General features: G+C 33.6%; 2 protein-coding genes across 5 annotated transcripts in view; one reads left to right on the top strand and one right to left on the bottom strand.

Annotated features, from left to right (window-relative positions):
* The window catches only part of Flo2 (flotillin-2), a 315,478-nt gene that overhangs the window by 136,194 nt on the left and 151,429 nt on the right, over nt 1–27,855 (bottom strand). The window lies entirely within an intron of this gene.
* Nucleotides 198–27,855, top strand: LOC106617449 (glucose dehydrogenase [FAD, quinone]). Its single transcript, XM_070110214.1, has 3 exons — nt 198–1,191; nt 25,782–26,032; nt 26,099–27,855. Exons 1-3 carry the CDS (start codon nt 746–748, stop codon nt 27,478–27,480), a joined length of 2,079 nt encoding a protein of 692 aa, XP_069966315.1. The 5' UTR covers nt 198–745; the 3' UTR covers nt 27,481–27,855.

Raw genomic sequence — 27,855 nt, 5'->3', positions numbered from 1 at the left:
GCTCTGAAACGCTTTGCGAGTGAGCGCATTACGCATGCGCAGCCACACTACAAGCAGACCGGAGCGCTGAGCGCTAAACCAAGCCAATAAGGCAGGCAATACGTTAAATATCTAAGGCCGGGCAGTGGGTTACCAAGCATGACCGCCACTTGTGCACCAGCCACAAGAGATTCGAAGGCACAGAAGTAAAACGGCAATGCGCCACTGCAGACGTGCTTAACGGTGCATCGTGGATTTAGCGAAGAAATTTCTATGCGCAGAAAAAGAAAAAAAGTGTTGTGTAAGTAAGTGAAGTGAAGACTTAAATTGAACGTGCGACACGGGACATTTGTGGCTGCGCATTGCACGACTCAAAGCATTTCGATTGCTGTAAACAAATTAAGGGTTAACTTGTAGTGGGCGCATGCGTTAACACAACCGCAACAAACGAAGTGGCTTGCGCAGGAGAAATGCCTTAAACGCGCGAACGTGACGAAAATGTTTTAAGCGTGTGTATAAAGTAAATTCCAATATCACTTGACGCGCGGCACGACAACAACATATATATTCAGTGAAAATAAGTTGAAAGTAAAAAATCCAAAGAAAGTGTGCATATTGCTAAGAAGCCAATAGTGTGTTAGTGCATGAGTGACGGCGCGAGGCGCAGAACGTATATATCGTTCACAAATCACAACAACAATAACAAGATTTAGTCATAATTAAAATAAAGTATTGTGCAATAATTCCTTAACGCAAAATATTGAAAATGATGCTTGGTCTTGGTCTTGGCGCCGCTGCCGGTGTCATATTCAAGGCAAGCGCCGGTTCAAAAGCCGCCGTCACCGCTGGTGCTGCTGCAGTGGGCGCCTCCAAGTTGGGTGTAGCCATTGCGGGTGCTATCAAAATCGCCACCACCATTATTGGTGTTAGTAAACTGGCCATCCTGCCGTTTTTGATAGCCGCCATTGCCTACTACAATTACGATCTTTTCGATCCGGAGAATCGGCCGTTCAACGTACCTGAGGTCTCATTGACTTATGATTTTATCATTGTGGGTGGCGGTTCGGCGGGTTGTGTGTTAGCTTCGCGACTATCAGAAGTGCCGCATTGGCGCATTTTGCTGCTCGAAGCAGGCGGTCAAGAAACGGAGATCTCGGATGTACCGCTGCTGTCGTTGTACTTGCATAAAAGCAAACTGGATTGGAAGTATCGGTAAGCGGTAGTTCAGGGTAGTTAGAAATTCAATAAAGAGTCGAGAATGAAAAGAAAATTTAAAGCACCCTTTAACGGGTGCGAGTGTCCATTATAGTATTACTTAAATCACTTATAAAGGAATGATTTTAAATGGATGGCGTGCGATGTGATGGTTAGGATGTTGCATAAGGAATTGTAGTCCAACAAGTTTCTAATAATAAAAAATTGATGAGCATTCCACTTATGATTCGTAACAGGCATCCATTGTCTTCGTTTTATTCCCTTCATATCTTTAATAAACCACTAGAGCAACATCTTTCAACGTCACTGGACAACATGTCTCGAAATTTTGATTTTTATACACTGAACAGGGTATATTAAGTTTTGCCACGAAGTTTGTAACGCCCAAAGGAAATGTCGGAGACTCGTCTATCCGTCTATACAATCGCGAACCCTCAGTTTCTGAGATATCGGTTTTGCACATCGATCTGCACTTTTATAGCAAAAAGCTGCCATACCAGACCGATTCAACTCAAGTCTTTGTATGGAAAACTTTTTTATTTGAAAGATTATCTCAGGCATCGCCACAATCTTCGAACATAAGGTTTAGATCGGAACGCTATAGCACATAGCTGCCACTCAAATTGAACGATAAAACTCAATCTACAAATCATTTTATACGCTTTTATGCTATAAGAAATGTACCTGTATGGTAGTTTCGATGCAACCATAACCGATATTACCATAACTGTCGATACTACATACCATTAAACACATTTTTGAAGAAAATTTACGAGAAACGCGAGTAAAAAAACGCGCATAAAATTAATATAATAAAATTTGATATCAGGTTCCTCAATTTATTAAAAATATTATATTAATAAATGAAAAATATTTATTCTTCATATTGAATATTACAATTTGTGAAATTATAATCTCGCACGAAAAGCCAGTTAAATGCAATCAGTCATTTTTTACTCTTCGCAATTCAATTGAAAGTAAAAGCACGCAAAGAAACTATTACGCCTTGCGTTGAAATATTTCATTTTCACTCTCGATTTCCAGCAGACACAAAAAGCTAATCTACGTAAACGGTACATTTATCGCAGACTCTTCGCACACGACCGAAAATAAAGAAAGATAGAAAAAAGACAGCAAGCGACTAAAGTGACACTAACGCGGCAAATCACAGTGAGGATAATGATGAAGATGTTGTTGTTGTTAATATTACATTTTACGCAGCACAAATTGAGCACTTTACTATAAAAACAAATCAACATTACGAAAATGACTAAACAAAACGAAAGTTGGTCAGCAAAAAGTGCAAACGCACGGTGATTTGACAAATTGTTTTGTTAAAAAAAATATATATTTCATATATATAGAGTAGAAAAGCGCTAATTGAAATAGAAATAAGATTTATTAGAATTCGAAACAAATTAAATAATGCCTTGTAAAACTTATTTTTGTACATTATTTTGAAAGATCGGCTTATGTAATCAGTATAGCGGTTTTATGTAAAATTTCATGGAAAATATTTTTTTGGAACATTTTAACCCCTTAGTGAGCAGCACATGTATATTTTGACAGTTTCCTAAAACAAATTGTAATTTTTTTTTAAATTTATTAAAGCGGCTTGATAGGAATTAAAAAATGTTAATCATACAATTTTACTATTTTTCCGAATACACAAAAGCGTCTAATTCAACCTACTTGCCTACAATATTTCAAAACAGAAATGTTTAAGGGTTAATTTCGTACTTTATTCGACTTGGGAATGAATTTTTTTTCTCTTAAACAACCAATGTACTAAGTTCATAATTTTAATTATTAATTATTTAATATGAAGTTCAGTCAATACAATTAAGTTACGAATATAACGTCATTCAAAATCGCTCCATGACTTTATTTGCAGAAATGAATTCGATAAACCCAATTTTCGAGTACTTTTTCCAAATCAAGTCGTATATCACGATCAATATTGACTTTTAAAGCTTGAAGAGATTCTGGTTTATTGCTAAAACTCAATTACTTCAAATAACTCCACACCAAGTAAACTTCTTGGAGCCATTCAATGTCACAATTTCTTAAAATTATCGAGTCTCTAAACATTTATCGCAATAATTCGGTTGTTGCAAGTGCTGCGTGGCACGGAGCTCCGTCTTGTTGGAACCAGATGTTGTCAAGATTAACTTCTTCCAATTACGGCCATAAAAAGTTGGTTACCTTTGATCTATATACCTATTAACAGTAATGGTGTCACCAGCTTCATTTTGAAAGAAGTATGGACCAATGATTCCACCAGACCCAAAACCACACCAAACTGTCAATTTAGGTGAACTAAATGGTTTTTCATTAATAATTTGTGGATTTTCTTCGCACCAGAATCGACAGTTTTGTATATTTACCGCCCCATTCACCACAGCCATAATGACCATAAAATGGCAAAAGGACACGAAAAGTTGCAATTGGAGAACGATTATTTTGATAATAAAATTTAATAATTTGTAAACGTTTTTTTCGCCTAAATATTTCCACGATGAAATTGTAAATATTAATGAATACAATGAAAAAAAATTAAAGATCATGACATATTAAACATTTCACAATAGAGTTTAACTCAAAATATTCAAAATTGTGTTCGATATAAGGCTTGCCACTACAGCCGGTATTATGTGCACATATTCCCATTAACAAATTTTCTTATGTAATTATCTTTACTATTTTTCTCACAAAACTAGTCCCTAGCTATTTTGGTTGCACAGTAATGTTTTTTTCTTCGCTCTTGACCTACAAATAATGACATGGCATATTTTGGTGGCAGCTTTTGTATATATTTCCATTTATTATTACTACAATATTTTTTTTAACAATTTCACTTTAAATTATTATACTCTCGCAACATCTTGCTACAGAGTATAATAGTTTTGTTCACTTAACTAAACTATTCGAGTTAGATATAGCGTTATATATTGTATATACAAATGATCAGGATGAAGAGACGAGTTGAAATCCGGGTGACTGTCTGTCCGTCCGTCCGTCTGTGCAAGCTGTAACTTGTGTAAAAATTGCGGCAAATAAATTGCCATAACTAAGCTCCACTACAAGATACAAGACTCTTATTTAGTATACTCGCAACCTGTTGCTACAGAGTATAATAGTTTTGTTCACCTAACGGTATCACTTAAAACTAATCGAGTTAGATATAGAGTTATATATATATAAATGATCAGGATGAAGTCCGTCCGTCCGTCCGTCCGTCTGTCCGTCCGTGCAAGCTCTAACTTGAGTAAAAATTGAGATATCTTTATGAAACTTGGTAGACATGTTTCTTGGTACCGTGAGACGGTTGGTATTGCAGATGGGCGTAATCGGACCACTGCCACGCCCACAAAACGCCATTAATCAAAAACAAATAACTTGCCATAACTAAGCTCCGCAATAAGATACAAGACTGTTATTTGGTACACAGGATCACATTAGGGAGGGGCATCTGCAGTTAAAACTTCTTTTTAAAAAGTGGGCGTGGTCCCGCCTCTAATAGGTTTAATGTGCATATCTCCTAAACCGCTAATGCTATAACAACAAAATTCACTAGAAGCAAATGTTTTTAGCACTTCTATTGACGGTGTGAAAATAGTTGAAATCGGGTCGCAACTCCGCCCACTCCCCATATAACGGTACTGTTAAAAACTACTAAAAGCGCAATAAATCAAGCACTAAACACGCCAGAGACATTAAATTTTATCTCTGAGATGGTATAAATTGGCTTTATAGGAACCACGTTCAAAATTAGAAGGTGGGCGTGGCACCGCCCACTTTTAGGTGAAACCCCATATCTTGGGATCTGCTTAGCCGATTTCAACCAAATTCTGTACATGACATTCTTCTCATATTTCTAGGTTTTAGTGCGAAAATGGACGAAATCAGATTACACACGTCTATTTCCCACATAACACTATATTATTAAATTTTATTACCAATTTGTTGGCTTTTCAAGTTTAAATATTTATTTATCTGGTTTTATGCTTTTTTTTAAACTTTTTTATCAAATTTTTTTCTATGTATGTTTTTTTTTTTAATTTTAATAGTGTTAGTTTTATTTTAGGTTTTTATTAAATTTTCATTTTATTTCTTCAAATTTTATTGATTCTATTTATAAATAAAATGTTATTGATGTTTATTATTGTTATGTATTATTTATTTACTATCTGTGTTTATTAATATTTTTTTATTTTAAATATCTAGTTATTGTTTTACTTTCTGAATTTATTTATTATTTGTGTTTTCTAATTTTTAATATTAATTGATTTTTTTTTATTTTTGTGTAATTTTTTTATTTGCCATTTCGTTTATACTTTCTCTTATTATTTACTTTATTTTTATTTATTTAATTATTTTAATTTTATCAAATTAATTATTTTAGTTTAGTAACTTATTATCATTAAATTTTTTATTAACAATTTATTTTTAATATTTATTTAGATTTAATCTTACTTTTTTATATTTTATCATTAGTTTAAAATATTTATTTATTGTATTTAATTGCATTCGAATGATTTTACTACTTTATATACATACTTTTTTTTCATTACTCATATTAATTATTTTTGTTTAGTAACTTACTTTTATTATATTTTCTTATTCACCATTTATTTTTAGTTTATTTGGGTACTTTTTTACTAACGATTTTTTTTATTACTTTTATTTAAATATTTTTCTACTTTTGGATTTTAATTTTAATATTATTTTTTTCTATTATTACTATTTAATTTTTAATTTACCAATGTTCTAATTTAAAGCATTGTATTATTTATTTTTAGTTATTTTTATTTTTTTAATTCTATAATTTTAATTATTTTTGTTTAGTAACTTACTTTTATTAAATTTTCTTATTGACCATTAATTTTTAATCTTATTTTTTTCGATTAATTACTTTTTTAATTTTTTAGTTTTAAATATTTAATAAATTTAATTTATTTCTATGCTTCTATTAAGATGTTATATTTTTCTATATTATTTTTTATATAATATTTTTTTTTTGAATTTCCTATCAATTACTTTAAAAATCTTTTTTAAACGATAAACTTTATTTACTTAATTTCTCATTATATTACGTTATTCTACATTTTTGTCGCTTAATATAATTTATTATTATTTATTTCCGCTCTGCCAAAAAAAAAAAAACTATGCCCATTTCATCTAAGTTTTTTGTTTATTTTTTCATATTACACATAAAAAAATTGAGTAAGTATTTACTACAATGTGCACATTCTCTCGCTCTCCTATAATTAGCGTGCTCTTTCGTTGAGGTGTGCGGTTTTTTCGTAATCATTCATATGATTGCAGAAGAGATCTTGTTCAACCGGCTTTTGAATGGCTGCCGTTTTGTTGCTATATGTGTAGAGATTATGCTGCAGTTGTTTTTGTTGTACTCATATCGGCTAACTGCTACTTTGTGGTTGGGAAGTTTCTTAAGCTCTTGGCTTACCGCATTACTGTTATCTTTCAAACCACTTGTTAATCTTGAGGCGAAACATTGTGAGCGATACAAAAGCGTTGTTGTTGTAATGCATTTTTGCTTGATATGGGTTTGAATTGTGAAATTTCGTAAAATTTGGTTACTGCGATTACCGTTATTATATGTTGCCGATCTAATTTCATTCATGTGTGAAATGCATTGTAAACTCAAGGTGATTTCGGAATGCGAGAGCCGAATCCAGTGTTAATTACTCGAGCGCCACTTCGTTATTATAAATAGCAAATCATTGTTTATAATATTTCTCTTGTTGTCTCTTGATCATTAGTTTTTAGTTTTTCATTAACTTGCATATGAAGTTCGCTGCTTAAGTCTTCGGTTTTCGCTATTGATTGTACTTATTTGCTTATCTCGTCAAATAGTAGCAATTGTAAATATACAATGCGAAAGCAAATATGCATTTGTCGTCTCATTACTATTAATTACTCAGCGCACAGTTGATCGTGACGAATCAAAAAAGGCAATGTCAATAAGTGCCTTGGTAAAACCATGACAATGAGGAATGAAGATAAAGGGAGCAAATAAAATGAAGTGCAAAGATGTAAATTGACATTGTGAAACATGAAAAAAGAAACAACAACATAAATAAAATTAATATAATAAAAACTTGTTTAATTAAATAAATTGTATTAATAAGATAAATAATAATAAAAAATTATCTAAAAACTTAAGAAAGAACCAGATATCAACACAAATAAAAAATTACAAAAAATATATAATTAAAATATTAACCCATAAAAATATTATATTTGTAAATGAGAGTAGGTTAAAAAACAAGCACCACAGGTAAAAAATAAAATATAAATAGTAGAATGAATTGAACTTGGTTTATAAAAATACTTTTAATTGCATATTTATAATAAAGTCACAACCCTTTTTAAAGAAAAATAAAACAAAATTTAAAAATTAAGTTCAAATAAAAAAATATGACATAAAAAAAATAAAAATTTTCTGTAGTAAAAAAAATGTCTTATTTATTATTATTATTATTAAAACAAAAAGTTTATTATTGAATATTATGATTATTAAAATAAACTTTTATTAAAAAAGAAGATACAAAAAATTGATTAAAAGTTTTTTTAGTTTCGAGAAAAAAACTTTAAAAAATTAAAATTTTTGTAATTATTTAATTTACTACATACGAATATTAAGAAATCTGGAAAATATTATAAAAAGATAAGATAATACAAGTTAAGGAAAAAATAACCGATCCAAGAAAAATAAAACCAAAGTAATTATTGAAATTTGGATTAAAACCATTTGATTTACTACAGATACATGTATGAAAATAAAAACAAATTTAGGTGAAAACAAAAATTAAAACCAAATTTCTTAAATATATATATGAGATATATTAAATTGAAAGAAAATATAATTTTTCAAACTTTATAATATAAACAATTTAATTAAAACGTAATGAATAAAACTGTATTTATTAAACTAAAAAGTAATTAAATAAGTAATAAAATATATTAAAGTTAAATTAAATGAAATGATAAGGTGTAAAATAATAATAATATGAATTAGTAAATAAAATATATTTTAATGGACGACGTTAAAAAAAAAATATAAATAATAAAAAATAATACAATTGTTTAAAAAACAAAAGGAAGTTTGGTTGCAATGAAATATTTAAATTAAATTCAAAGTAATAAAATAGTGATAATACAAAATATCTATATTAAATTTAAAAAAATTAAATATAAATATGTATCTATTAAAAGATATTGAATTAAATGAAAGCAGTAAAATAATAATAATTAAAAATAACTAAATAATAATTTAAAAAAATAGAAATATTAATTTAATGCAAACCCATAAAAATTTTAAAACTTAAACAAAAAAAACGAAATATTTCCAAAAAATTAAAGAAAATCTACACACCTTTTAGAAATTATATACAATTTTATTAAAATAAATGCGATCATTACATATAAATATATATATATATATATATATAATATTATGTACTAAACAAAAATTATATATTAAACACAATTAAAATACCAAACACCAAAACAACTTTAATCAATCGACCGTAATTTGGCTGAAAGAGAAAACTATTACACAAGCAAAAACACACCTTTTAGAAATTATATACAATTTTATTAAAATAAATGCGATCATTACATATAAATATATATATATATATATATAATATTATGTACTAAACAAAAATTATATATTAAACACAATTAAAATACCAAACACCAAAACAACTTTAATCAATCGACCGTAATTTGGCTGAAAGAGAAAACTAGGTCACCCGTTTATAACGTTGAAGCAAGCGACAACGATGAAAAGCCACTTTGATATACACTTTCGATGAACAAATGTGTATTAACATGTCTGTGTGTAGTATATACTATTATTTTTATACAAGTGTTACATACATGCAACTATGTAGCTGTTACAACAACAATTGACATATTTGCCAATCAAACAGTGGACTCATATTTTGACGGTTAAGTTGATTTTTCCCAGTTGCGGTGAGGATGTTGCAAGCGCGTGGTGCCTGTTTGCCAGTCATAAAAACATATTTATTGTTGCATTTGTGGTTGCTGACCTGCTTCAACCGCGGTGTTTTGAGGATGAATACATGTGGAAAGAATCAGGTATATTAAGGGAATAGGGTATATTAAGTTTGCCCCGAAGTTTGTAACACCCAGAAGGAAACATCGGAGACCCTATAAAATATATACATAAATGATCTGCATGATGAGCTGAGTGATATATATGCAAACCAGTCCCTCAGTTTTTACGCTATTGACCAAAAATTTTGCGCCTATCCTTTCCTCACTAAAAAGCTGCTCATATGTCGAAACGGTCGATATCGGACTACTATAGCACATCGGGATACAAGTACTTGTGTGAGAAACTTTTTCATTTGACAAGGTATCTTTACGAAATTTGGCATAGATTATTATTTAATACAATAATGCAACCTCTGAAGAAATGGTAAAGATCGGATGACTATAGCATATAGCTGCCAAATTACTGAAAGATCGGAGTAAAGTGCGCTAAAATCGGTCGGTATATATTAGGGGTTTCTGTTTTATAGAAGTATACAATGTAATGAAATATTTATGTTGAATCAAGTGAAAAATAAAAGTGAAAGTGAGTTTGGACTGCTTTGGAGATATATACGTTTTATGTTTATACATATATACATATGCACTGTATATGGCAACCCTACACGTATATGGCGTTTTGCCGGCAAGGTATACTTTTTTAACAAAATATATGTATCACTCTTTTGAAAACATATAAGATCACGCAATTAAATTTTGTCTCGAAATTTTTCTTTTCTTGACCAAGTGCATTTTAATCTAAACAGATCTGAAGAAGACGGGATTTTTACCGGGATTTTAGAGCCAGCAATTTGTTTTACAAAGACACCACTCTATGGATTATCAAGGGAACTTATTTTGGTGCTGTTCTACGAAATGTTCTTCATTTGCTTCAGATTTTTACCTGTATGGCATTTATATTCTTGGCAAGGCTCTTAAGTTGTGTTTTGACCGGGCATTGACCAACCCATAAGGTTAAAAATCTTGCCGAATGCAAACTGTTGAAGTTGTTTGGAAATAGATAGAAGTTGTTTGCATCACCTCAGCATTTACCACTTGACTGATTTCAATATGCAAGATTAAGGCTGAAATAATTTAGTTCTCACACCATCAGCCATCCATGATAACTAACTTGAAAAGAAAGGCAAACGATGGCTTAAAGGTGCTTTGACGATACGAGTACATGAGATCAAATTCTAAGGGTTTTTTGCCTGACCTATCCCTTAATTATGGCATTCACCTTCAGACATTTATGATAACTTGAATAGAAAAACTAAACAAACGGATTTAGGATGGATTCTGGGTACTTTGACGATACATGAGATTCAATTTCAAGAGTTTTTTGGCTTCGAAAAGAAGCCTGACTTAACTCCCAATTTCTTGAAATTCATGCTTCACGCCTTCAATAAAGAATTCTAATAAAATTATAATCTTATTTAAATAATCGAGTAAATAATTTTTTATTGCATTATCATTTTTGACAGATATTTGACATATGAGCCATTCACAATAGTACAATTTGTCTAAAATCTGTCCTTTGAAGGAAACGGTTATACTACTTTAATGAGGTCTTCTTATATTTTTTTGTATCGATTTCGAGTCAACTTTCTTGCAGTTTTCACAAGTCATTTTTGAGCCCGTGGATAGCGAACAGAGAAATGTTGACACACAAAAGTCTTATGTTTATTTTTATTAAACATATTTTTAGTAGAAAGCTCGATATTTCAATATATTCAAATTTGTATTTTATGAGTTTTTAGCGAGCTTTTTATCTATTTGTTTTACGTTATTCCCCCCAGAAAATATTCAAAACTTAAGTATGCCCATTACTACGCACCTGTTTAATTACCGTTAAACACACGCACGTATATCGGTACATGCTTGTGTGTTCGAAATATTTCGTAATTTTTTTTTTTGAAATTTCTATTCGACTCGGCCGCCGCTATTGTTTCGTCAAATATTTAGCATCACTTGTCATTTCGCTGCGCAAGTACTTGGGAGCGCAAACAGTGCTTACATATCGTGTCAATGACAAACACAGCTGCGCAAAAACAACAAGCAATGGTTGTAGGCAGCACCATTTACCATATATGCCGTAAATTAATATAAATATGGTTATTTATACACTTGAAGTGGCTGAGGGCCCCGCAAGTGGGCAAACTACTCACATATATTTATTTTCTCGCTTTTTTATATATATTTATTTTTAATTTTTTACTTTTAACACTAGCTCGCCAAAAGTAAACAAAGGAACTTTCGCTGCAACAGTTTAGATAGCCCCACTGTTGTTAAGCCCTACTCTGTAACTCTGCCTATTACTTGCCAAGCGCTTGTGGCTGTCAAAGGTGCGGCGTTGTGCCGATTGCTCTTGTGTTTGGTTGTTATCAAACATATTATTGCCGAATTTAATTAACTGCATTGTTGGCGGTACTTATTTTCGTTATAAAAATTTTTGTTTTCTAAAGCATAAATCAATCTTCCCTTTAGTTGTTTCTCGAAAAAGTTCATGATTTGCACGCAACTTTAACAGTTTGATAGTATTTTATGTCTTTGCTGTACTTCCTGCCTTTCACAATTCCTGTTTAATAGCTCTGAGGTTATTGTTAAGAGTAAATGGTGACCTCTCCTAGACAGTGCATTTCCTCCTTGTGATGTAATTCGCAGTTAAAATATTGACTAACACACTCACTTTAAGCTGACCTTGTTGTGAAATTATTTATGGGCTGTATTCAATTCGCCAAGCGTTAGAGAGAAGCGAATCGAACAAACTTACCGGTTGTTCAGAGAAACTGGCAGCACTTGCGGTGCAACCCTACGCTAACTTGTCTTCTGACGCATGTGCAGTTGTGTTGGGATCTTATCTTTGATGCAATTTTTCTTTCCGCGTCAGCGTAAATTTTCGTTTTCTTTTAACAATTATAATTAATTCACTTTTAAGTTTTTAAAACTTTGCCATTTGAGCCATTCACAATGGTAAAACTGGCCTAAATTATGCAAACCAAAACTTGGTAGTATTGAAGATAGCGGTTATACTTTAATGAGGTATACGAATACTCTCTTGTACGATTTAAACTCAATAGCTTTGTTGTTGTTTTTACATGTACTTTTTTTGACAAGATATCGAGCAGAGAAATGGCGATTCGAAGACAGCTATTATTATCTTCTGTGAACTCAATTGTTATAAACGTATATGTACATGAGTATACACATAATTTAAAAAAATTACCTGTCTTCTGCAGTAAGCAAACTTTGTTTTACCCTCAAGTTGTTATCCAACACAACAAATGATAAATAGCCGACTAAAGGAGTTCTCTCAGAACTTCAGGTTCACAGAATGCCAATTTAAAAGATCGTGAGAAACTATTTTAATCAAATAATTATAGTGCTTCCATAGATAGATAAGGATCTAATGGCAAAACTTGCTGTCAAATAACAACTTATTTTCATCGAGAGCACAGCCCAACTTTCCTGCTGATTCGATTTATTTTTTTCTTTATAGAAAAGAAGCCATCCCATTAAATTAATATCTAAGACATGAGGTAGTTAAATATATTACAAAGGTCTACAATATGTCGTTGCCTAGTTCCTGAAACTAGAAAGATTCTGACATCACACATTCAAAGTCTAGAAACTTGAATTAGTGGTTCCACATTATTCCTTTCTTCCCAAACATATGTTTGGCAAGGCAAGGGGGCGGTTTACCATGAAATTAACAAATAATCAATCGTGATGTGTCTGGTAATTTTAAGTGTATAAACCACTAAATTCCGAATGGAATATTGTGATTAAATATTTCTTTTAAGTTTGTCGTTGGTCAGTGATTTGCTGATGTACACTTTGCTTTCCAAAAAATTATTAAAAAAAGAAATTCATGGCGGTCAAATATGAAGTTATCGAAATTTTTTGAGATTATAGGTATGTGAATTACCATTGAGAAAATGCACTATTTGTGTTAAGCACTTCTCTGAAAAAATATATACTAAATACTATTACTACTATTTCAGTGCAAAAACATGGTCAGTAAGTTATATTATGTATTATAAATCAAGTTATCTCTGGTGAACCCTTATACCTGAAAATATTGATAAAGATTATTTAGGTAAATATATGTATGTCCTCCTGAATTTTAAAATACTTATTTACAATAATTCATTTGCAAAATAAAAATTTAAATAAAAACTTATAAGTTTAGTGTGACATTTCACACTTTTCATCTCTTGACATACATATTACATTGTGGTGCTATTGCCACAAACAATTGTTAAGCTTAAATAAAAATATGATATATGTATGTATACATAAAAGTGCCATAATATTCAGGTAATAATTAAGCTTTTGCAACATACAAGTATTTCATTGTCATGTTATATTTTCCGCTATTTTTTCAAATGTTAATATTTCATAAAGTTGACACTTAACGCTGTGGTAAACAATGAGTTGACAAGTTGATAAATATATCATCACAGCAAAAAATTTACTGTTAATCATTAATCATTTTATTTCTCCGCTCGGAAGACACTGCATTGGTCTGGTAGTCGGAAGACAATTCTTGGATCTACTTCTTCTTCTCTGAAAAGGAAGGCAATATTGGATTGAATTTAAAATTAATTTAGCGTGATGCATGTCGCTGTTGTAAATCAATGTTGTGTTGGGTTAGCAAATATAGATTGACTGCATAGGAAGTTTTTACCTGATACGTATAAGGGCTACACATTTGGAGAGAAAGTAAAAATAATTATTTATTTTTTGTTGGCTAGATGAAAGCCCCAACAATCGTTGTCATATTGTAGACCCATTTTATTCTCGGCAAATAGTTATATATACTTCTCCTCGATCTATTGTTTTTAAGGGGTGTTTATTTGGACATGACCAACGTAGCTGGCTCGCATAAATTTCAGCCGAGAACCACAATTTTCTACCACACCGTAATTGGGGCCGTTTGTCAGCAATAACGCGCCGAGAACTCTCTTCTAAGACGTCAATCGTTTCGGACATATCCGCATATGCCACCGACTTCGCATAACCCCACAAAAAATGGTTCAGCGGTGTTAAACCGCACGATCTTGGAGTCCATGCCACTGGTGCACGACGCGTGATAGTGCAGTCACCAAAGGTTTCTTTCAATTAGTAATTTATTTCGTTGGCTGTGTTGCATGTAGCGCCGTCTTGTTGGAACCAAAGGTCCTCCCTATCAACATCCTTCAATTCATTCAAAACCATTATTCAACCAAAAGTGAGTTTCATCGCTGAACAAACTTTCTTGTACAAATCGGTATCAGTGCCCATCTTGTTTTGGAACAATTCACCGAATGTTTGATGGTGCAAATCTTGCACGTGTTGGATTTTGTAAGCCCACAAAACAAGATCCCACCGCAAAATCTTCTATAAAGATGGCAAAACTCTAATTGTTGGGCGCGATTGCGGATGAACTCATTGTGGTCTTCTTCTGTACTCTGCTTCACAGCATCAATAGCGTCATCGGTGCGCACATAACGGCGTCTCTAGGAACGCGCATTATTCACTAGAGTAAGCGTGGTGCGAAACCGATCCATGGTTGCTCTGACTCTGTCTGTCGATTACGTCGAATGAATATTGAACGTAGCGCGCGACGCCAAGCGCAAACGGATTTTGCTGATATATTTTGATAATATATGTGCAGGATTTGCAAACGTTGTTCCGGTGTCAGTCTGTTAATTATGAAATGGCAAAACAAAAGGAACATACCATACATCAAATCAGCTGTCAAAAAGACCAACTCAGAAAAAAGTATTGACTCATTGGAAACGACACATCTAGAAAAAATACCCGTTATTTCAATTGGTATGGCCCTTTTTAAACTGTATTGTCACCTTTTAAGATATAGTGCTTTCTTTGCACCTGTCTAATTAACCAATTTGAGCATGAAGTTAGAGCAATGTGAAATTAATAACATAAATATAAGTATTTTCTCCATGGACTCACTTTAGCATTTAAAAGATTTTTCTCAACAAAAAATTGAATGTTTACTTAAGTACAAATATGCATACATAAGCCTTCATCTTACCCCGTAATAGGTATACGAGTATAGATTTATCAATTTGCTGGCAATGCACGCTTGGTAAACCAGAGAGAAACTAGCTTTAGACTAGTGCATTTCCTACAGGGTGCTACTCAAATTTAATATAACTTGCTCGTCACACCGCCCTTTACAATTAATTTTTAACACGAAAAAACTTATTTTACCAAAGCGAAATGTTACATTATACCCAAGTTTGTAAAAGTTTGTTGACAAATCTGTAATTACGACTAAGAAATAAGCGACGGAAACGGTAACAGTTGGAGCTGTGCGTGACTATCAGTTGTGTTAATCATATATTTATCACGTGGAAACATTTATTAGAAGAGGTAAAGACTAAATAAACGAACTAAACATAACATTAAAAATAAATGAACTACAGAAATATACAGGGTGCATCAGCTTTTAAGTCCATGTGTAAATATGTAAAAAATAAATTTGGTCTTTGAAAACATGTAAAACTTTAACAGTTAGTGAAGGTCAAAGTTGTATATACCATAAATGATTAGCATGACGAAAAAGCTGCTCATTTGTGGGAACCGCCGATATCGGACCACTACAGCACATAACTGTCACTCAAGTGCATACCCTTGTATGGAGAACTTATTTGACGAGATATCTTCACGAAATTTGACATGAATTGTTATCTAAAACAACGGTATAGTCTCTGAAGAAATTGTATAAATTCTATCACCATAGCATATAGCTGCCATACAAACTGAACGTTCAAAACTAAGTTGTTGTAGGCAAAACTTTTTATTTGAAGGAAACGCTAAAATGTCTAGCAAAAGTGTCCAGATCAAGCCAATAGATTGTATTATATAGCTGTCATACAAACTAAACGACCAAATCAAGTTGTTTATTTAAACTTCTTTATTTGTGAAGGGTATTCTTAAGATTCGGTGCAACTAACGAGTTTTCTCGTTTAAACTATTTTTAGTTCGAAAATAAAACAATTTATCAGATTCTCTTATTTTTTATTATTATTTTTTATATAAATTAACTGTCGTTCGATTTAAATATGTTCAAAGAAACTATGACAATACTCTTTCTCCTCGCATTTCATGATTCATGCTTAGTGCTGGTCAGCGTGTTTACGCTCCACTCAAACGACCTGGGCTCAAGCCGGAATATTCGGAGAAAGATTACATAATTACAAAATTTCAAAGCTTTAATGTGTCACTAAACCTTAATAACATGTTGTCAACATTTGACAATGTGCAAATCGTGGTAACAAAAAGTGAGCAACACTTAATTATTTTGAATGATATTATAGCAAAACAAAAGCTAAAACTTGACTGGCTGACAGGGCAACCAAAGTCAGCAATCGACATGCTAGCGCACTAAAATAGGTTATAAAAAATACACAACATTTGCCCTCTGTACATTAAAGAAGTGTCAATAGAAGGTCAAGGCAAATTTTTCAATATATTTGGCCCTTCAGTAATTGACTGCAGAAAGGAGATTTAGCTGCTTTTTTCCGAGCACACTTTTAGCGTCACAGCACAGCAGAAATCCCTACTGGTGATCAAACTCGGTAGCTCGGTATGAAGTGTATGCACAAAAGACTTAAGAAACAAACTCGCTGCATGTGGGCCGCACAAAATACAAAAGCAACGTACGAAAATGACTGTCGGCGCGCTACCGGCTCTCAAGTGTGCCGCTGAGTAGTTTTCAATGTTAATTGCAACAATAACGAAAACCACAGCGTTGCTGATGGGCAAGTCAGACGCGCATGTGTAAGCGTTTTGTTGTTGTGCAGCCGCCGTAACACAGCAATTATGTAATTTCTCGACAGACAGGAATGCTGCGTTGGGTTTTTCTACGAAGCATGTGTAATACAAACAAAGATACACATGTATTTATGCATTGTTGTATTTTTTGTTTATTTTAATTGATTTCAAACTTACGAAAAAAGGCATAATAAACGATTCCGTTCAATTCGATGCAGTTCAATTCAGTTATTAAAAACGGACTTGATATCTCTGTTTGCACCATTAAATGTTGTTGGTGATTAAAGCGCAAGATTTTCATGCTTTTTTTTCCTGGCAAGTCGCAACATTTCACAATGCACATCATAACAACCGGATAAATATTTATATTTTTATATAGATATGTATAAGTATTTGTGACACATAAATATGTATTATTACTAATGCTAATCGACGTCCGGTTCGTTGCGACAGCATTTTTTGATCCCGGGGTCAAAATCGTCACCAAATTCCTGCAATTATTAATTTAAATGGAAGTTGCCAGAAGTATGCGGTTTAAGTGCACGCTGACATATGAGCTGGTATCTAAATTATCTAGAAACATTAAACTCTAGTTGCTAGATTGCTGGTTCTACATTTTTTAGTATTTAAATGTAGGTCAATTACTTTTAACTATTGTACTTCAAATATTTTTAATAAGAACCGACAATCTGGCAATCTGGTTAGAAAATTAGATTGTATTTTTGCAAGAATATAATAGTTTGCTAGATAATGACTTGATTGCATAACAAATTTTGAAACAGTTGACAACAAAGGCAGAGGTATAAACTATAGCACTTAAGTTATATTCATTAACAATATGCAATAACAGTAATAATGAAAAACAGAGAGAGTTAAATTGTTATAAAATAAAAAATATTAACAATTTCAACACTTTTTTTAATTTACTGATCGATAAATTAAAAAAAGAAGTTTCTTTGCATCCTACGGAATAAATTGTACAATTTATGACAGGATTAATAAATTTAAAATTAACAAGTAAGGAAGAGCTAAGTTCGGATGTAACCGAACATTTTATACTCTCGCAAAGTTAATGGGTATACTCGTTTGAGATTTCTTTGTGGATTGGCTGATATTTTCGGTAGAAGGTCAACTATAGGCACTGGGGTCCACATATTTAGTACTTAGAGGCTTGAACAGTTTTGGTTCGATTTAGACAATTTTTGGTCACAAGGTGGCATACTTTAAACGTATTATTCGCGCAAAGTTTTACCCCGATATAATCATTGTTGCTTGATATGCATAGTGGGAAGTGAAAGAATCAGATGGAATTGAAAATGGTGTTATATGGGAAATAGGCGTGGTTGTAGTCCGATTTCGCCCATTTTCGCACTATAACATAGAAATATAAAAAGAACGTTATGCACCGAATTTGGTTGAAATCGGTTAAGCAGATCCCAAGATATGGGTTTTCACCTAAAAGTGGGCTGTGCCACGCCCACTGTCTAATTTTGAACGCGGTTCCTATAAAGTCATCTCATACCATCCCAGAGATAAAATTTAATGTCTCTGGCGTGTTTAGTGCTTGATTTATCGCGCTTTTAGTAGTTTTTAACAGTACCGTTATATGGGGAGTGGGCGGAGTTGCCCCCCGATTTCAGCTATTTTCACACCGTCAATAGAAGTGCTAAAAACATTTGCTTCTAGTGAATTTTGTTATTATAGCATTAGCGGTTTAGGAGATATGCACATTAAACCTATTAGAGGCGGGACCACGCCCACTTTAAAAAAAAAATTTTAACTAAAGATGCCCCTCCTTAATGTGATCCTGTGTACCAAATAACAGTATTGTATTTTATTGCGGAGCTTGGTTATGGAAATTTATTTGTTTTTGATTAATGGCGTTTTCTGGCGTGGCAGTGGTCCGATTACGCCCATCTGCAATACCAACCGTTTCACAGTACCAAGAAACATGTCTACCAAGTTTCATAAAGATATCTCAATTTTTACTCAAGTTACAGCTTGCACGGACGGACGGACAGACAGTCACCCGGATTTCAACTCGTCTCTTCATCCTAATCATTTATATATATATAACCCTATATCTAACTCGATTAGTTTTTGGTGATACAAACAACCGTTAGGTGAACAAAACTATTATACTCTGTAGCAATAGGTTGCGAGAGTATAAAAAAATATATATGTAAACATATATAAATAATTAAAAAAATTAAAAGAATAAATTAAAACCATGAAATTATACTAAATGAGATAATGTAATAATATATATAGATCATTCCATTCAAAATGGACACAAAGAAATGTTGTGCAAAACGTGTTTTTTGTTTTCGTAGTGCCAAAATATTGAACACGTATTTTTCTTATTATGACACAATATAAAAAACTTTGGAGTTATGAAATTTCAAAATTTCAACGCTGGATAAAAATACTTTTAAACATTTGTGTATGCGAAGAAAAGTAAGTCAATACAAAAATTATTAACCAGCTTTTTTCTCAGCTTTCCAAAGGGAAATAAGTTGATATTGTTCGATCCATTTTTTATAAGCAAATAATTTTTATTCTATTTCTATTTGGAACTATTTTTATTCAGTTATTTTTATTAAAATACACATTAGACTCCATATTTACTAAAAATTAATAAAAATTAATAGAATAATATTATATTAAAAAGATTAAATAATAAAAATTGAAATATTTAATAACAAATTATTAATATAAACAAGTAAGGAAGAGCTAAGTTCGGATGTAACCGAACATTTTATACTCTCGCAAAGTCAAATAGTATACTCGTTTGAGATTTCTTTGTGGATTGACTGATATTTTCGGTAGAAGGTCAACTATAGGCAATGGGGTCCACATATTTAGTACTTAGGGGCTTAAACAGTTTTGGTTCGATTTAGATAATTTTTGGCCACAAGGTGGCATACTTTAATCGCATTATTCACGCAAAGTTTTATCCCGATACAGTCATTGTTGCCTGATTTGCATAGTGGAAAGTGAAAGAATCAGATGGAATTTAAAATGGTGTTATATGGGCAATAGGCGTGGTTGTAGTCCGATTTCGCCCATTTTCGCACTATGACATAGAAATATGAAAAGAACGTTATGCACCGAATTTGGTTGAAATCGGTTGAGCAGATCTCAATATATGGGTTTTCACCTAAAAGTGGGCTGTGCCACGCCCACTGACTAATTTTGAACGCGGTTCCTATAAAGTCATCTCATACCATCTCAGAGATAAAATTTAATGTCTCTGGCGTGTTTAGTGCTTGATTTATCGCGCTTTTAGTAGTTTTTAACAGTACCGTTATATGGGGAGTGGGCGGAGTTGCCACCCGATTTCAACTATTTTCACACCGTCAATAGAAGTGCTAAAAACATTTGCTTCTAGTGAATTTTGTTATTATAGCATTAGCGGTTTAGGAGATATGCACATTAAACCTATTAGAGGCGGGACAACGCCCACTTTAAAAAAAAAAAGTTCTAACTGCACTGTGTACCATATAACAGTCTTGTATCTTATTGCGGAGCTTAGTTATGGCAAGTTATTTGTTTTTGATGGGCGTGGCAGTGGTCCGATTACGCCCATCTGCAATACCAACCGTCTCACGGTACCAAGAAACATGTCTACCAAGTTTCATAAAGATATCTCAATTTTTACTCAAGTTAGAGCTTGCACGGACGGACGGACGGACAGACAGTCACCCGGATTTCAACTCGTCTCTTCATCCTGATCATTTATATATATATAACCCTATATCTAACTCGATTAGTTTTAGGTGATACAAACAACCGTTAGGTGAACAAAACTATTATACTCTGTAGCAACAGGATGAAGAGACGAGTTGAAATCCGGGTGACTGTCTGTCCGTCCGTCCGTCCGTTCGTCCGTGCAAGCTCTAACTTGAGTAAAAATTGAGATATCTTTATGAAACTTGGTAGACATGTTTCTTGGTACCCTGAGACGGTTGGTATTGCAGATGGGCGTAATCGGACCACTGCCACGCCCACAAAACGCCATTAATCAAAAACAAATAACTTGCCATAACTAAGCTCCGCAATAAGATACAAGACTGTTATTTGGTACACAGGATCACATTAGAAAGGGGCATCTGCAGTTAAAACTTTTTTTAAAAAGTGGGCGTGGTCCCGCCTCTAATAGGTTTAATGTGCATATCTCCTAAACCGCTAATGCTATATTAACAAAATTCACTAGAAGCAAATGTTTTTAGCACTTCTATTGACGGTGGGAAAATAGTTGAAATCGGGTGGCAACTCCGCCCACTCCCCATATAACGGTACTGTTAAAAACTACTAAAAGCGCGATAAATCAAGCACTAAACACGCCAGAGACATTAAATTTTATCTCTGAGATGGTATAAATTGGCTTTATAGGAACCGCGTTCAAAATTAGTCAGTGGGTGTGGCACAGCCCACTTTTAGGTGAAAACCCATATCTTGAGATCTGCTCAACCGATTTCAACCAAATACAGTGCATAACGTTCTTTTCATGTTTCTATGTCATAGTGCGAAAATGGGCGAAATCGGACTACAACCACGCCTATTGCCCATAGAACACCATTTTAAATTCCATCTGATTCTTTCACTTTCCACTATGCAAATCAGGCAACAATGACTGTATCGGTATAAAACTTTGCGTGAATAATGCGATCAAAGTATGCCACCTTGTGGCCAAAAATTATCTAAATCGAACCAAAACTGTTTAAGCCCCTAAGTACTAAATATGTGGACCCCAGTGCCTATAGTTGACCTTCTACCGAAAATATCAGTCAATCCACAAAGAAATCTCAAACGAGTATACCCATTAACTTTGCGAGAGTATAAAATGTTCGGTTACATCCGAACTTAGCTCTTCCTTACTTGTTTATATTAATAATTTGTTATTAAATATTTCAATTTTTATTATTTAATCTTTTTAATATAATATTATTCTATTAATTCTTATTAATTTTTAGTAAATATGGAGTCTAATGTGTATTTTAATAAAAATAACTGAATAAAAATAGTTCCAAATAGAAATAGAATAAAAATTATTTGCTTATAAAAAATGGATCGAACAATATCAACTTATTTCCCTTTGGAAAGCTGAGAAAAAAGCTGGTTAATAATTTTTGTATTGACTTACTTTTCTTCGCATACACAAATGTTTAAAAGTATTTTTATCCAGCGTTGAAATTTTGAAATTTCATAACTCCAAAGTTTTTTATATTGTGTCATAATAAGAAAAATACGTGTTCAATATTTTGGCACTACGAAAACAAAAAACACGTTTTGCACAACATTTCTTTGTGTCCATTTTGAATGGAATGATCTATATATATTATTACATTATCTCATTTAGTATAATTTCATGGTTTTAATTTATTCTTTTAATTTTTTTAATTATTTATATATGTTTACATATATATTTTTTTATACTCTCGCAACCTATTGCTACAGAGTATAATAGTTTTGTTCACCTAACGGTTGTTTGTATCACCAAAAACTAATCGAGTTAGATATAGGGTTATATATATATAAATGATTAGGATGAAGAGACGAGTTGAAATCCGGGTGACTGTCTGTCCGTCCGTCCGTCCGTTCGTCCGTGCAAGCTCTAACTTGAGTAAAAATTGAGATATCTTTATGAAACTTGGTAGACATGTTTCTTGGTACCCTGAGACGGTTGGTATTGCAGATGGGCGTAATCGGACCACTGCCACGCCCACAAAACGCCATTAATCAAAAACAAATAAATTTCCATAACCAAGCTCTGCAATAAAATACAATACTGTTATTTGGTACACAGGATCACATTAAGGAGGGGTATCTTTAGTTAAATTTTTTTTTTTATAGTGGGCGTGGTCCCGCCTCTAATAGGTTTAATGTGCATATCTCCTAAACCGCTAATGCTATAATAACAAAATTCACTGAAAGCAAATGTTTTTAGCACTTCTATTGACGGTGTGAAAATAGTTGAAATCGGGGGGCAACTCCGCCCACTCCCCATATAACGGTACTGTTAAAAACTACTAAAAGCGCGATAAATCAAGCACTAAACACGCCAGAGACATTAAATTTTATCTCTGGGATGGTATGAGATGACTTTATAGGAACCGCGTTCAAAATTAGACAGTGGGCGTGGCACAGCCCACTTTTATGTGAAAACCCATATCTTGAGATCTGCTTAACCGATTTCAACCAAATTCGGTGCGTAACGTTCTTTTCATGTTTCTATGTCATAGTGCGAAAATGGGCGAAATCGGACTACAACCACGCCTATTTCCCATATAACACCATTTTCAATTCCATCTGATTCTTTCACTTTCCACTATGCATATCAAGCAACAATGATTATATCGGGGTAAAACTTTGCGTGAATAATACGTTTAAAGTATGCCACCTTGTGACCAAAAATTGTCTAAATCGAACCAAAACTGTTCAAACCCCTAAGTACTAAATATGTGGACCCCAGTGCCTATAGTTGACCTTCTACCGAAAATATCAGTCAATCCACAAAGAAATTTCAAACGAGTATACCATTTGACTTTGCGAGAGTATAAAATGTTCGGTTACATCCGAACTTAGCCCTTCCTTACTTGTTTATATATATATAACCCTATATCTAACTCGATTAGTTTTAGGTGATACAAACAACCGTTAGATGAACAAAACTATTATACTCTGTAGCAACAGGTTGCGAGAGTATAAAAAAAAAATATTTATCAGTCGATTAGACGGAAATTAAGCTCGAAAAGAAAGAAGGGGTATATGTACAAAAGTAAAACAGATGAAATAATATAAAAAACTTGTGGAAAAGTCAATTAATTTGTAATTAGTTATTTTGAATTTTTAATACTTTAAAATAAGACCGACGTTTTAGGTTAGACCGAAAATTTCAGAGCGATATCTCAACAACTGAGGGACTAGCACGCGTATATACAGACAGACGGGCATGGCGAATCCACTTATCTCGTCATGCTGATCATTTCTATACTTGTATATATATACATATATAAGTTCAAAGAATAACGGTAAAATTATTCTAAAACATTTATGAGAATTTGGCAAACAAAACTGTGCACCAATTATGTTATACCAGATTCTTAAAAAACAAAATATAAAAAGGCAACCGAAACCAATAAACAAAGTATTTAAATATATAAATTATTAAAACTAAAAAATCTTTTACAAGTTTAACAGCCATTAAAAATTAAAACATAAAATAAAACAGCTTTAGATTTTACATTTTTATTGTAAGCAACAAAATATACGACATTTGATAACTTGCTGCTAGAACCCAAATTGCCACGCGCTTTTTTTAATTTACGAACATTTCAGCAGAATATCACGGGCTGAAGCTGAATATGCACGAATTCAAATTCCGACAACAAACAATCCGAATATATAAGTATGATGATGAAATTTCAGAAGAGCAGCGGTGACAATATAACTCTGAATCGGTCGTATTCAAGTATAAGTTTGAGAAGTTCCTCCATTGATTTCTAAACTCCACTGTTTGTCTTAAAACTTAGCTTCGGACATTAGTTCACAAAAAGTTGAACTCCAAAAAGGAACAAATAAAAACAAAAGAAAAAGTTCATCAAATGTAACTAGTTAAGGCCCAAGCTATCGCTATTAACTGCACGCACGCAAGTGGCGAAACATTTTGAAACACTCCAAAAACTTTGCGTTAATGCGTTCAAACCTAAACATAACAACAAGTCCGTGAAACACTACGCACGCTGACCGTTAGCTTCCATTTAAACACATTTTATTATACATAATTTCTTCCTATCACGCACAACTCTAATGAAATTGTCGGTCTAACCTAAAACGAACCTCTTTTAGTATTCTTTTTTTACATTTCTTAAAAACAAATTTATTTGAATAATTTTCGTTAACAAGTTGAGATGATCACAATTTCACAGGTGTTTGGGCAGACAGCACTTAAGCGGTTTAAGTAGACGTTGCGGCGCCTTGGGAGGTATTTTGAATGACAGTTAACCCTACTAACGACTATAGGCAAACGCTAATGCATTTAATGAGCACTTATTAAGTGCTGATTACAGTTATTTGCCAAGGTCGTGAGGAAATTGAGTCATTACTTATTTACTGACTGCAATTTGCAAACGATTTTTGGTGAATTTGTTGGGAGATTATATTTTAATTCTACAATATTTGTGGCTTTTAAAGATCTATCAATAGTAATTTTAAGCTTTGAAATGTGCACAGAAGATACAGTCATACATAATTAATTAAAATTATTGAAATTTAATAAAGACATTCACAAAGTAACGCGGTAGTTAAAAATTTGTGGAAATTTAAAATAGACAGCCACAAAATATTTCAACAAGCTTGATAACAAAAGTATTATTTTGCAGAATTGCCACCTGTGTTTAAATATAAATTATTTGTAAGTAAATATTAAGAGGAATATTAAAATTTTAAAATTTTTTTAAGGCTTTGAGTTTAAGTATGATTTGGAACAAGATCCAGTATGATTTGGAACAACTCCAAAATGTACTTTTAATATAGAGCTTTAAACTTTATCAAGTTATCACCTTTTTTAAAATATAACCAGCTTGTAAATAAATAATAGGTCCAATATTGGTAATAAGGTGTGGATACAAAACTCTCAAAACTGAACTAGACACTCCGTACGAAAAGTTCACACTAAGTAATTTAAATTTTTTAATTTATTCTTCCAGCACTCAACCACAGAATACAGCGTGTCAGGCGATGAAGGATCGCCGCTGCTGTTGGACGCGTGGTAAAGTCATTGGCGGCAGTTCCGTACTCAATACTATGCTCTACATACGTGGAAATCGGCGCGATTTCGATCAGTGGGCATCGTTTGGCAATCCCGGTTGGGGCTACGAAGATATACTACCCTACTTCCGTAAATCGGAAGATCAACGTAATCCTTACTTGGCGCGCAATAAACGTTACCATGGCACAGGTATATCAAAACAATAAAATGTATTATATCAGAGGTTAAATTACTACTCATTCTTTCACCTTCAAGGTGGTCTCTGGACTGTGCAAGACTCACCTTACAACACGCCATTAGGGCCGGCTTTCCTACAGGCTGGCGAGGAAATGGGCTATGATATTGTAGACGTGAATGGCGAGCAGCAAACGGGTTTCGCTTTCTATCAGTTCAACATGCGACGCGGTTCACGTGCCTCCGCCTCTAAGAGTTTCCTACGTCCTGCGCGTTTGCGCAAGAACCTTGATGTGGCGATGTTTGCCCACGTTACGAAGGTGCTGACGCACCCAGAAACCAAACGTGCAATTGGCGTGCAGTTCATACGCGATGGGAGCCTACAAACAGTCTATGCCACACGCGAGGTTATACTCTCGGCTGGCGCGCTAAGCTCACCACATTTAATGATGCTCTCGGGTATCGGGCCAGCAGATGAGCTACAACGCGTGGGCATACCACTAGTACAGCATCTACCCGGTGTAGGTCAGAATTTGCAGGATCACATAGCTGTCGGCGGCATTGCATTCCTCATCGACTACCCGATTTCGATTGTGATGAAGCGTATGGTTAACATTAATACTGCCTTGCGTTACGCCATCACTGAGGACGGACCACTCACATCTAGCGTGGGTTTGGAGGCAGTAGCTTTCATTAACACCAAATATGCCAATGCTAGTGACGACTGGCCAGACATAAGCTTTATGATGACCTCAGCATCGGTTATGTCTGATGGCGGTTCGCAGGTAAAAACTGCACATGGTTTATCAGACGAATTCTACCAAGAGGTCTATAGCGAAGTGAACGACCGCGATGTTTTCGGTATCTTTCCCATGATGTTGCGGCCCAAAAGTCGCGGTTTTATCAAACTCGCATCCAAAAATCCGCTTCGCTACCCTCTACTCTATCACAACTACCTCACACATCCAGACGATGTGAATGTGCTGCGCGAAGGCGTCAAAACCGCTATAGCCGTGGGCGAAACCCAGGCTCTGAAACGTTTCGGCGCACGCTTCTGGAGCAAACCCTTGCCGAACTGCAAGCACCTGCCGCAATTCACCGACGAATATTGGGACTGCGCCATACGCCAATACACTATGACTATCTACCATATGTCAGGCACCGCGAAAATGGGTCCACCCAGCGATCCGTGGGCGGTGGTTGATCCACAATTGCGCGTGTATGGGGTGCCAGGACTGCGTGTAATTGATGCCAGCATTATGCCAACCATTACTAACGGTAACATACATGCGCCGGTGATTATGATCGCCGAGAAAGGGGCAGATATGATTAAGGAGCTGTGGCTTAGCAGCACGCAGTGGCGTACGAAGCGTACGCGATCGTATTTGGAGCCTATTTGTAACGTAACGGAGGCTACGGAAAATACGTTAACGCAAAACAAAGACGAAACTACGTGCTCCTAGCAGATTAGCTTTTGTACATGAGAATTAAATGTGCAGAGAGGGGAAGAGAGGATTTGACCTCAGCTACTTTTAAATCATACAAATCTCTCGAAATACCTCTCGCCGTCATATTACACTTCAAACAATTAGTTGTTAAATGTTACTTTTAATTAATTTTAATTAATATAATTTATATTTATGGTATAGAGTACAATTATATTTTTAAAATAATTTTTAGTGGCCACTTCTTTCAGCTTCATCGCAATCCTGCAAGTCTTAAAGTATAATTGCTAGTTAATTTATATGTTTTAACAGTTTTTTATTATGCCACAGGACTTTACAAAGATTATCTCATAAGCCATGTTTTGCATTGTACATATCGAGTCACGGTTCCGC

Source organism: Bactrocera oleae, chromosome 5, assembly GCF_042242935.1.
Source record: "Bactrocera oleae isolate idBacOlea1 chromosome 5, idBacOlea1, whole genome shotgun sequence".
NCBI classification, from domain to species: domain Eukaryota; kingdom Metazoa; phylum Arthropoda; class Insecta; order Diptera; family Tephritidae; genus Bactrocera; species Bactrocera oleae.
Note: the sequence above shows the minus strand (reverse complement) of the source record. Positions and strands in the feature narration are given on the sequence as shown.